Raw genomic sequence first — 12444 nt, forward strand, 5'->3', positions numbered from 1 at the left:
GAGTTCGTGGCTGTCCGGTTTTGCACTTCGAAGGGTTTGGGTCACTCGGTGCTCTATCATTTAGCTCCATTCGGACTGTTCTCTGGCGGTTCTTTGCCGGAACCACAGGGTTTCTCTTAGGTGTTTGACCTTTGGGGTTGGTCCTTTAGAGTGTCTCGTTTGCTGGATTCTCGGGGTTTGGCTAACCGTGAGGTTCATGTCCGGGGTGTGTCCTGCATCCTGGCGGACAGCTGTCTCGGTTCATTCCTCTGTTCGCGGATTGGCCAGTCGTCGCCGACTCGTTTCGTTGGCTCTGCCGATGTATGAACTCCTGGCCATGGATGTCTTCGAGTCGGCGTGGTCTACTCGTCGCCCATTCTAAGTGGCGCCCTTACCCGCCTGCGAGACGTTCACGGTGGATTCCTTTCAGCAGGAGTGGTCAAGGTGGGGGTACCTGTTACTCTTCTCCCGGATCAGCTGTTACTTCGGGTTCTGGCTCGGTTGGAGCCCATTCCCATGAGAAGAGTCCTTATGGTCCCTTGGTGGCCGGCCCAGCTTGATTTTCAGATGCTGCTCGATAGGTGTCCGAACCCGGGGCATTTTCCCGCGGTTCTGCCACTTTCAGCAGGTCGGACCGGTCCTGTACGTGACTGGTTCAGCCTTCTCCTCGGCTCTTCGCCTCTGGTATTTTCACGCGGGCATCACCATCTCTGTGGTGATCAGGTGGCTTTGTTGATGGTGTCCCACCTGCGAGCTTCGTCTCAGTGACAGTATGACGTTCCTGGTGTTTCCATGCACTTTTTCTTGCTCTTCATAGGTTGTCTTCTCTTTCGCATCGGGTTGTTTTGTCCTTTCTTGGGTTTTGAGGACTACAGTTTTTGATGTTTCTTACTGTCGCCTCGTTTTGTGTGGCGCTGGCAGAGCCGCTCCGGCTTGCGTTCCTGGTGGACGTCACATCTGCCCCGTTTTGTATGCTTTCTCGTGTTTTGTTTCACCTCCGGCCTGCTCATGCGTCGCCTGAGCTGTCCTGGTCCTTGATCAGGGTGCCCTCTTACCTTCTCCTCAGTTTGTGGTAGCCCCTTCGGTTCAGGTTTCTGCTCTTTGCTACTGGTGGTAGGTTTGTACGTTTGCAGCCTTTCTCCGTCCTTCTGCGACGGTCAAGACGGCTGCTTTCCAGAGGGGTTCTTGGGTTATTGATGCTTGATTGGCTCAGCCGGGGGTGCATTCTGTGTTGTCCGGTTGTGTTTTTTTGCCGTTACCTGAGTATCGTGTCTGGGGATACGCTTTGGGTTGATCCAGTTCCCCTCGTTCCCTGTTTCCGGGCTCGGGTCTCCCAGGTCATCCGCAGAGTTTTTATGTCTTCCAGCCTGCGGCCTATCTTTGTGCCCATGCAGTTCGGACGTTTGCAGCTTTTGCTGCTGTGTTGGTGACGTTTAGGGCTCATTTTGGGCGCAGGGATTTGAGGGGTCGCACAGGTTCTTGGCCGCCCATTCTTTATGCGCGTCTGCTCCTGTGCGTTCTTGTTGCCTTGGGTTGCAACGCGAAGCCTGTTGTCTTGGCTTTGCGTTGCGGAGTTTGTGGCGGCCGCCTCCCGGGTCAGCGCTTTCTTCTCCTTCTCTCTGGGTATGAAGCTCCATGGAGCCATAGGGGCTCCACACAAATTCAAAATTTCAAAATTTTGAAATTTTTGAATGAAATTCAAAAGGTGACACCCCTAGGGTCAACACTTGCAGCAGAGGAGCTCCAGCATATTTCAACAATCCTAAGTATTGTAGTACAGGTTGATGGTAGTGAGTGGTGTCCCAGAGAACATAAAGGTATAGTGCTCTTGAAAAATAGGTGAGATAACAGGAAAGTGCTAAGGGAAGTGAAAAATCGGATGAGAAAAAGTTGCCCTAGTGTTTACAGTGCAGAGAAGAACATTCAAGATGGCCACTGGCAAGGGGAAAAACAAGACAGAGCTTGATTTTGAGGGATTCAATGAAGAAAGCATTGATATTAGTAGTCTACATAACAAGTTGGTAAATTTAGATACTATAGTGAACTCTCATGTAGAAATAATTAGTAAATTGAAAGAAAGTAATGACCATTTGAATAGCAAAGTTTTATGTTTTGAGGGTTTAGTGAAAGACTTGCGCAAGGATAAGAATCAATTGGAAACAAATTGCAAAGCCATGGAAGAAGAAAATAAACTCTTAAAAATAGCTTTGGAAGAAGTTAAAGTAAATTTAAACATAAATGACTACAATAGGTTAGGCAAGGAAATTCAACAGGAGAAACAGCTTTTGTCAGCACAGATGGAGGAAGTTACACAGGGAATAGAACAGTGCAAGAAAGATATGCAACTCACTTATGCACAAGTGGCCAAGGAGAAGGAAAAAATAGAAGAAGCAGTAAAGGAAGTCAAACACTGCAGCAACCAAGATAAAACAAACATTAGGCTAGAAGTGAGGAAAGAATTGGCATCTAACCCGAAGTTGGTGCAAAACACAGTTGATCGGAGTAAGTCCCTGATCATTTTTGGCTGCAAAGAAAAGGCGATAACATCTAGGTCAGAAAGAGCTGTAGAAGAAGCTAAAGTAGTAGATAAAATTGTTGGCCTCGTGGAAGGTCTTACAAACAGAGAGAATGTGTGCGACTACAGGAGAATAGGCAGGTACGTAAAAGGGAAAGATCGACCTTTGAGGATCACCCTAAACGGTGCCAAACAGATGGAAGAAGTACTAAGGAATGCTAGAAAATTGCAAAGGGATGAGGATGGGAAAGGGTGGTCATTAAGACGAGATCTTTCAAAAGAAGATAGAGAGAAGCTGAAACTGAACCTCGCCGAGGCAAAACATTTAAATGAGAGCAGGAATGAAGAAGAAATAAATTCTTTTTTCTACAAAGTGATAGGGGTAGGCAAACCAGTAAAGTGGTACATAAAGGCAAACCAACAAAATCAATAGAGAGAGGGGGAGTGAAGAATAAGGAGAGGGGGAACAAGTTCCTGAAGATTGCATACACCAACATAGATGGAGTGAGATCGAAGATACTGGAGTTAAGTGATGTAATACAGCTGCAGACACCAGACATTGTTGCACTCACGGAGACAAAACTTGAAGATGTAATTTTAAATGAGGTCATATTCCCGAGGGGCTACTCAATTTTGAGACGGGACAGAAAAATTAGGAAAGGCGGTGGCGTTGCTGTGCTGGTAAAAGAACACCTAAAGGTGAAGGAAATAATGACTGCCAATCCACAAGAAGTTGACATAATAGCACTAGAGATCTGCTATGAGGATGATAAACTAATGATGATAAATGCATATAGTCCACCGCCAAGCAGCACATGGTCAAAGGAGGAGCTAGATAGTAAACGTGAAGGTCTTATAACAATAATGAGAGAGATTATAGCGAGAGCGGATAACGATAGATCACGACTGTTGATAGTCGGTGACTTCAACTTGAAATCCATAGACTGGGAAGCATATGAAGCTAAAACAGAAGATTTTTGGACCTGTAAATTTGTAGACCTCATCCTGGAAACATTCTTGTATCAACATGTTAAACAAGCTATGAGGATGAGGGAAGGGGACGTTCCCTCCATGCTAGATTTGATATTTACCAGGAAGGAGGAAGAGATATTTGACATTCAGTACCTTCCTCCCTTGGGTAAAAGTGACCATGTCTTTTTGGGAATAAAGTATGCAATGCGTTATAAGCTGGAAGAAAATAAGGAGGTTGAAGCAGTTGAAAAACCAGACTTCAGGAGAGGACATTATGGTGACCTTAGAAATTTTTTTAGTGAGTATAATTGGACAGACTTGATGCTAGGCAAGGAAGTGAATGAGATGTATGGCAAGTTTTGTGAAATATATGATAAAGGCACAAAAAAATTTATACCAAAACAGAGATGCAGAACTAGGAAACAGGATTGGTTCAATAGAAATTGCGAGAGGGCTAGAGACCGAAAGACACAAAAATGGAATCAATACAGGAAGAGGCCGAACCCCCAAACATACCAGCGATACAAAGATGCGAGAAACAACTACACGGCAGTGAGGAGAGAGGCAGAAAGAAATTTTGAAAAAGGGATTGCGGACAAATGTAAAACAGAACCAGGTCTATTCTATAAATTCATAAACAACAAATTGCAGGTAAAGGATAATATTCAGAGGTTGAAAATGGGAAATAGATTCACGGAAGATGAAAAGGAAATGTGTGAAACACTAAATGAAAAGTTCCAAAGTGTGTTTGTACAAAATGAAATCTTTAGGGAACCAGATACAATAAGAATTCCAGAGAACAACATAGAACACATAGAACACATAGAGGTGTCTAGAGACGAAGTGGAAAAAATGCTCAAGGAGCTCGGTAAGAACAAAGCAGCTGGCCCAGATGGCGTTTCACCATGGGTTCTGAGAGAATGTGCATCTGAGCTCAGCATTCCACTTCACCTGATCTTTCAGGCATCCCTGTGTACAGGAATCGTAGCAGACGGGTGGAAACAGGCTAACATAGTTCCAATCTACAAAAGTGGCAGCAGGGAAGACCCCCTCAATTATAGACCTGTATCATTGACAAGTGTAATAGTGAAAGTATTGGAAAAACTAATCAAAACTAAATGGGTAGAACACCTAGAGAGAAATGATATAATATCAGACAGACAGTATGGTTTTCGATCTGGAAGATCCTGTGTATCGAATTTACTCAGTTTCTATGATCGAGCCACAGAGATATTACAGGAAAGAGATGGTTGGGTTGACTGCATCTATCTGGACCTAAAAAAGGCTTTCGACAGAGTTCCACATAAGAGGTTGTTCTGGAAACTGGAAAATATTGGAGGGGTGACAGGTAAGCTTCTATCATGGATGAAAAATTTTCTGACTGATAGAAAAATGAGGGCAGTAATCAGAGGCAATGTATCGGACTGGAGAAATGTCACAAGTGGAGTACCACAGGGTTCAGTTCTTGCACCAGTGATGTTTATTGTGTACATAAATGATCTACCAGTTGGTATACAGAATTATATGAACATGTTTGCTGATGATGCTAAGATAATAGGAAGGATAAGAAATTTAGATGACTGTCATGCCCTTCAAAAAGACCTGGACAAAATAAGTATATGGAGCACCACTTGGCAAATGGAATTTAATGTTAATAAATGTCATGTTATGGAATGTGGAATAGGAGAACATAGACCCCACACAACCTATATATTATGTGAGAAATCTTTAAAGAATTCTGATAAAGAAAGAGATCTAGGAGTGGTTCTAGATAGAAAACTATCACCTGAGGACCACATAAAGAATATTGTGCAAGGAGCCTATGCTATGCTTTCTAACTTCAGAATTGCATTTAAATACATGGATGGCGATATACTAAAGAAATTGTTCATGACTTTTGTTAGGCCAAAGCTAGAATATGCAGCTGTTGTGTGGTGCTCATATCTTAAGAAGCACATCAACAAACTGGAAAAAGTGCAAAGACATGCTACTAAGTGGCTCCCAGAACTGAAGGGCAAGAGCTACGAGGAGAGGTTAGAAGGATTAAATATGCCAAAACTAGAAGACAGAAGAAAAAGAGGTGATATAAGAAAAAGAGGTGATATGATCACTACATACAAAATAGTAACAGGAATTGATAAAATCGACAGGGAAGACTTCCTGAGACCTGGAATTTCAAGAACAAGAGGTCATAGATTTAAACTAGCTAAACACAGATGCCGAAGAAATATAAGAAAATTCACCTTCGCAAATAGAGTGGTAGACGGTTGGAACAAGTTAAGTGAGAAGGTGGTGGAGGCCAAGACCGTCAGTAGTTTCAAAGCGTTATATGACAAAGAGTGCTGGGAAGACGGGACACCACGAGCGTAGCTCTCATCCTGTAACTACATATAGGTAATTACACTTAGGTGATTACACAGAAAACCAGCATTGAATGTAATGAAACGCCATTTTCTGGGTGAGCCCCGGAGGCTCCCTAGCAACCCTCCCTCCCAGCACTCGGCGTTTTTTTCGCGTTGGTTTAAGCTTAGCTTCCGAACTGATGCTAGGCAGCCGGTGCGGTAAGTCCGGGGCTTCCCCCTTTCCTTCTTGGGGCGAAGAGGGCTGTGCGGACGATCGGCACGGCAGTAAAGTGTGATGTTTGCTTGTTTGCTCGTTTCCTTGGGAATGTAGGGAGTTTCTACCTCGCTGTTCGTTTTTTTGTTTTAGATTTTTAGCATGTGAGGTTTATTTTGTTATGCCTACCTTTCTGGGTGCCTACCCCGGTCGATGGCAGGTAAGGAAAACCCCAACTACAAAGGCGTTTTCCAGGGCCATTGCTCCCTGAAACCTCTCTGAAGGGGCCAGGTTCTGGCGCTGGTCCCTGGTAGGTCTGAACTCCTTAGGTAATATCCCAGTCTAATTTAACATACATTAACCCGATAAGCTCCAGGGAGCCTCCGGGACTCACTCAGAAAATGGTGTTTCATTACATTCAATGCTGGTTTTTTGTTTGTTTCCTGTGATCACAGAACATTTTAACAATATAGGAAGAAAAACAAAATTGGAGTGGAATAATTTTTGTTTGTACACTGGGAGCTTGTCATATATAATAACCATCAGCAGAGTGGTTAAATTAAAAATTAATAAATATGGCACCACCTGTAAGCACACTTTTTCATAACATTATTTTTCTAAGTGCTGTAACCCTGGCATTTGAGTATTGGTTCTATGGGTGGTTCTATTTGCATAAATGTTGTACACTAATACTTTCCCAAAAATCACTGCAGTAACAATGCAGATGATTATCATATTCATATCTTATCAATGATGCCGTATCACAAAGAAAGCTATGGTACTTTAATTATCGTTCTTTTTTGTTATAGTGTTCTGCTAATTGTGGAGATGGCATCAAAACTCGACATGTGCTGTGTGGCAAATGGGAGAACAATGTTTTGACTCCTGTACCTGAAGTCAACTGTGATGCTGAGAAGCGCTTCACTGACACTGAACCGTGTAATGGAACACAAGTGGATCAAAGCTGCAAGGGCAGCTGGTTTGAAGGCCCATGGAGTCGAGTAAGTATCCCATAGTTTGTATTTGCATTAGGAAATAACTTATCATACCAATTACTGTATGATGTGAGTGTAATCTTAGGGTAGATATTTGTTCATTCTATATTGGTCTGACAAATAGCAGATGATACTTGATGCTGAAACTTGTAAAATGCTGCACATTTATACAAATACAAATACAAATATTTATTCAGGTAAAGTACATACATAAAAGGTGAGATACAAAAGTTGATGGATTGACGTGAAGCCTCGTCATTGGATCAATGACATGAAGCCAGGTAAGCAATGTACAGAGTCTGTAAAAAAGCTAAATACAATTCTGGGTTTTATTAGCAAACTTTTCAAGTTTCAGTCAGATTCAAGTCTTGCTAATTCTGTACAATTTATTAGTATGTCTTATACTTAAGTATTGTATAAAGTTTTAGTCACCATATTTGAGGAAAGATATTGAATACAGGCATACCTCAGAATAAGAGTTTAATCCGTTCCTGGAGACGCCTCGCCTTCCGAAAACTCGCATTCCGAAGTTAATTTCCCCATAAGAAATAAAGGGAAATGAATTAATCCGTTCCTGACTACCCCAAAAACCCCACATCAAACTAAATTTTTATACCTAATTTACCTAATTCATCTAAATAAACCTACAAAACTGTGTTCCAGTTATTACTTACCTTGCTGTCGAGTGCTGTAGGCGTATGGAAGATGGTGAGGAGGAGGGGGGAGGAGGAGAGGAGTTACTGTTTGGAAGGGGAGTCCCCTTCCATAATCACATCACATAACCCCATGCCTTGTAACACTATGGATACCACTTCTCTTTCTAAATTTTTCAAACCAGCCCCTGCTTGCCTTAAACTCTTTCTTATCTGCATCACTCGTTGCAGGGGTATTCTTTAGAAGGTCTTCGTGCAACACCCTGGCTTTCTCACAAATGATGGCCTCCGAAACACTATCACCCCTCAACTCCTTGTCATGTATCCAAATTAATAACAACTTTTCCACTTCTTCAAGTATTTGTGGTCTTTGTGCCGTTAATGTTCTTACTCCTTTTGCCACTTTAGCACCCATAATCTTATTTTTCTTCTTAAGTATAGTGCATATTGTTGATGTGGCTTTGTTGTACTGCCTACAAAGTTCAACAACACGTGTACCGTTCTCATGCTTCCGAATGATCTCTTGTTTCTCCTCTATTGTCATCCTCACATGAGCTTTCTGGCCTTTATCCTTACCACTGGCTTTCTTGGGACCCATGGTGAGATATATAATAACAAATTGTATAGACAAATCACCAAAAATCCAACAAAACACTGAAAATCCGCGAGAAGAATTGATGTGGGGGTAGTCACTGAGCGCGAGACAATAATAAACTGAGGGGCGGCGGGGCGGAGGGGCGACGATCGCCGAACCACCACGCGCTAGGTCGGCCTGTACGCGTATCAACAAACTCACGTCCCGAAGTAACCCTCGCCTTCTGAGACAAATTTTTGGAGTAAATACTCCTCGCCTTCCGAAAACCTCGCATACAGGGACAATAGCATTCCGAGGTACCACTGTAATTGGAAAGAGTTCGCAACAGAGATAATACCATGGTACCGAGATGAATTATACAAAACTGCCTAAAAGGACTCGCCTTATGCAATCTCAAAAAACCAGCATTGAATGTAATAAAACGCCATTTTCTGGGTGAGTCCCGGAGGCTCCCCGGAGCTATCCAGGCTGAATGGATATGTATAACTTTCTGGCATCAGTCAAAGTGCTAGGAGTTCTTGCCTACCGGCGACCACGAGCCAGAACCTGGCCCCCTTCAGAGAGGCACGAGGAATAATGGCCTATAGAAACCCCTCTTGTGGTTGGGAGCATTCAGTGTCTGCCATCGACCGAGATAGGCACCCAGAAAGGTAGGTACCCCAAAACAAACCCCTATTCTGGTGAAAATATTGCTACCAAAAGCCAAATGAGTGGACAAAACTCCCCAAACAAAATTATCAAACTAGCATGACGTCATCACGTCGCCGCGCCACTGTCTGTGCAAGCCCCCCCCCCCTCCCTGAGAGAGGGGAAGGGGGAATACCCAGACCCTCCACGCTGGTGATCCAACTGGCAGTTCATAGGCTGAATGTCAAAATACGCGAAAAACACCACCGACCGGAGGGAGGGCGGGAAGCCGAGGAGCTTCCGGGACTCGCCCAGAAAATGGCTTTTCATTACATTCAATGCTGGTTTTCTGGGGGGGAGCCCTGTCGGCTTCCTGGAACTACCTCACCACAGATAAGGAAAATAGGGAAGGATCCAGGAGGCGGACGCCACACGCCCTAGCCTAAAAAACCAAGACCATAGACGAAACAAAGACCCTGCAGACCCAAACCCCCTGAACAGGAACGAGGGAAGAAGGGAACGTGAACAACCAAAACACGTCCACGACCCCAGAGGCCAAGACGCGCAGAGAACAGAGAAAAAATGCAACCAAACAACAAAGGAAGCACCCCCCAGCCCAACCAACCAAGCAGCAACCCAAAGACCAAAACGGGAAGAAAATAGACCACCCAGGCCAACGACCTAGACGGCACCAGAACTCAAGAGCCGACCGGAGGTGAAACAACGCCCAGGACAGCAAGTGGAATGGAGCAGAAGGAACCGCAACACCGAACGCAAGCTGGAGCGGCTCTGCCAGCACCCTTGAAAATGAGGTGACAGTACACAATCCCAGACGATGGTCCCGGGAAGGCTTGGCTTGTCTTCCAGAGGGAAGACAAGCCAACCCTATCAGAGACTGAAGGATCCTTCGCAGTGATAGAAAAACTGGAAGGACCACCAGGAAAACCACACACCTCCCCTGAGACGAAACACGCAGGTGGAAGACCAACAACAAACCCACTAGTGCCGACACAAACGACGAGAAACGAGTACCACGAATGAAAGCGCAAAATGCATATCGAAAACTGCAACCTAAAGGAGCAACATAATCAGCTCCAGCAGGGAAGAATGACACAAGCTTCCCTGAAGCATCCAAGAGGAAAACTATGCAGAACGGGAACCGCAGGAAAGCAAACACACCCGTTCCGGAATAGAAATAAAAAAAAAAAACGGAGCCAGGACCGGAACCCAGCTACCTGTTCCAAGAAAAGGAACCAGTAAGGCAGGAGCAGCGGACTGAAAGTCCACAACCCTCTACAAACAGTGCAACACAGTAAGACAAAGAAAAACTGTAGGAACTCAGTATCAAAACGAAAGTACCAACACCGTAGAAGTCCAAAAACAGGGAACTGAACATGGACAGAGGCCCACCTGAGCACCCAACATCAAGATAGTCAATAAGCACCGACCCAGATTCACAGATTCAAAAGGTGACACCCCTAGGGTCAACACTTGCAGCAGAGGAGCTCCAGCATATTTCAATAATCCTAAGTATTGTAGTACAGGTTGATGGTAGTGAGTGGTGTCCCAGAGAACATAAAGGTATAGTGCTCTTGAAAAATAGGTGAGATAACAGGAAAGTGCTAAGGGAAGTGAAAAATCGGATGAGAAAAAGTTGCCCTAGTGTTTACAGTGCAGAGAAGAACATTCAAGATGGCCACTGGCAAGAGGAAAAACAAAACAGAGCTTGATTTTGAGGGATTCAATGAAGAAAGCATTGATATTAGCAGTCTACATAACAAGTTGGTAAATTTAGATACTATAGTGAACTCTCATGTAGAAATAATTAGTAAATTGAAAGAAAGTAATGACCATTTGAATAGCAAAGTTTTATGTCTTGAGGGTTTAGTGAAAGACTTGCGCAAGGATAAGAATCAATTGGAAACAAATTGCAAAGCCATGGAAGAAGAAAATAAACTCTTAAAAATAGCTTTGGAAGAAGTTAAAGTAAATTTAAACATAAATGACTACAATAGGTTAGGCAAGGAAATTCAACAGGAGAAACAGCTTTTGTCAGCACAGATGGAGGAAGTTACACAGGGAATAGAACAGTGCAAGAAAGATATGCAACTCACTTATGCACAAGTGGCCAAGGAGAAGGAAAAAATAGAAGAAGCAGTAAAGGAAGTCAAACACTGCAGCAACCAAGATAAAACAAACATTAGGCTAGAAGTGAGGAAAGAATTGGCATCTAACCCGAAGTTGGTGCAAAACACAGTTGATCGGAGTAAGTCCCTGATCATTTTTGGCTGCAAAGAAAAGGCGATAACATCTAGGTCAGAAAGAGCTGTAGAAGAAGCTAAAGTAGTAGATAAAATTGTTGGCCTCGTGGAAGGTCTTACAAACAGAGAGAATGTGAGCGACTACAGGAGAATAGGCAGGTACGTAAAAGGGAAAGATCGACCTTTGAGGATCACCCTAAACGGTGCCAAACAGATGGAAGAAGTACTAAGGAATGCTAGAAAATTGCAAAGGGATGAGGATGGGAAAGGGTGGTCGTTAAGACGAGATCTTTCAAAAGAAGATAGAGAGAAGCTGAAACTGAACCTCGCCGAGGCAAAACATTTAAATGAGAGCAGGAATGAAGAAGAAATAAATTCTTTTTTCTACAAAGTGATAGGGGTAGGCAAACCAGTAAAGTGGTACATAAAGGCAAACCAACAAAATCAATAGAGAGAGGGGGAGTGAAGAATAAGGAGAGGGGGAACAAGTTCCTGAAGATTGCATACACCAACATAGATGGAGTGAGATCGAAGATACTGGAGTTAAGTGATGTAATACAGCTGCAGACACCAGACATTGTTGCACTCACGGAGACAAAACTTGAAGATGTAATTTTAAATGAGGTCATATTCCCAAGGGGCTACTCAATTTGGAGACGGGACAGAAAAATTAGGAAAGGCGGTGGCGTTGCTGTGCTGGTAAAAGAACACCTAAAGGTGAAGGAAATAATGACTGCCAATCCACAAGAAGTTGACATAATAGCACTAGAGATCTGCTATGAGGATGATAAACTAATGATGATAAATGCATATAGTCCACCGCCAAGCAGCACATGGTCAAAGGAGGAGCTAGATAGTAAACGTGAAGGTCTTATAACAATAATGAGAGAGATTATAGCGAGAGCGGATAACGATAGATCACGACTGTTGATAGTCGGTGACTTCAACTTGAAATCCATAGACTGGGAAGCATATGAAGCTAAAACAGAAGATTTTTGGACCTGTAAATTTGTAGACCTCATCCTGGAAACATTCTTGTATCAACATGTTAAACAAGCTACGAGGATGAGGGAAGGGGACGTTCCCTCCATGCTAGATTTGATATTTACCAGGAAGGAGGAAGAGATATTTGACATTCAGTACCTTCCTCCCTTGGGTAAAAGTGACCATGTCTTTTTGGGAATAAAGTATGCAATGCGTTATAAGCTGGAAGAAAATAAGGAGGTTGAAGCAGTTGAAAAACCAGACTTCAGGAGAGGACATTATGGTGACCTTAGAAATTTTTTTAGTG

At 43.4% G+C, this 12444-nt stretch overlaps 1 protein-coding gene across 1 annotated transcript in view; it reads left to right on the forward strand.

Moving 5' to 3' along the window:
- The window catches only part of LOC123766071 (proteoglycan-like sulfated glycoprotein papilin), a gene marked incomplete at its 5' end in the record, with an annotated part of 493143 nt that overhangs the window by 115749 nt on the left and 364950 nt on the right, over nt 1–12444 (forward strand). Inside the window, 1 exon segment of the mRNA XM_069321077.1 lies at nt 6832–7023. Coding sequence (XP_069177178.1) covers nt 6832–7023 — 192 coding nt within the window.

The sequence above is a fragment of the Procambarus clarkii genome, chromosome 9 (assembly GCF_040958095.1).
Source record: "Procambarus clarkii isolate CNS0578487 chromosome 9, FALCON_Pclarkii_2.0, whole genome shotgun sequence".
Classification (NCBI taxonomy): domain Eukaryota; kingdom Metazoa; phylum Arthropoda; class Malacostraca; order Decapoda; family Cambaridae; genus Procambarus; species Procambarus clarkii.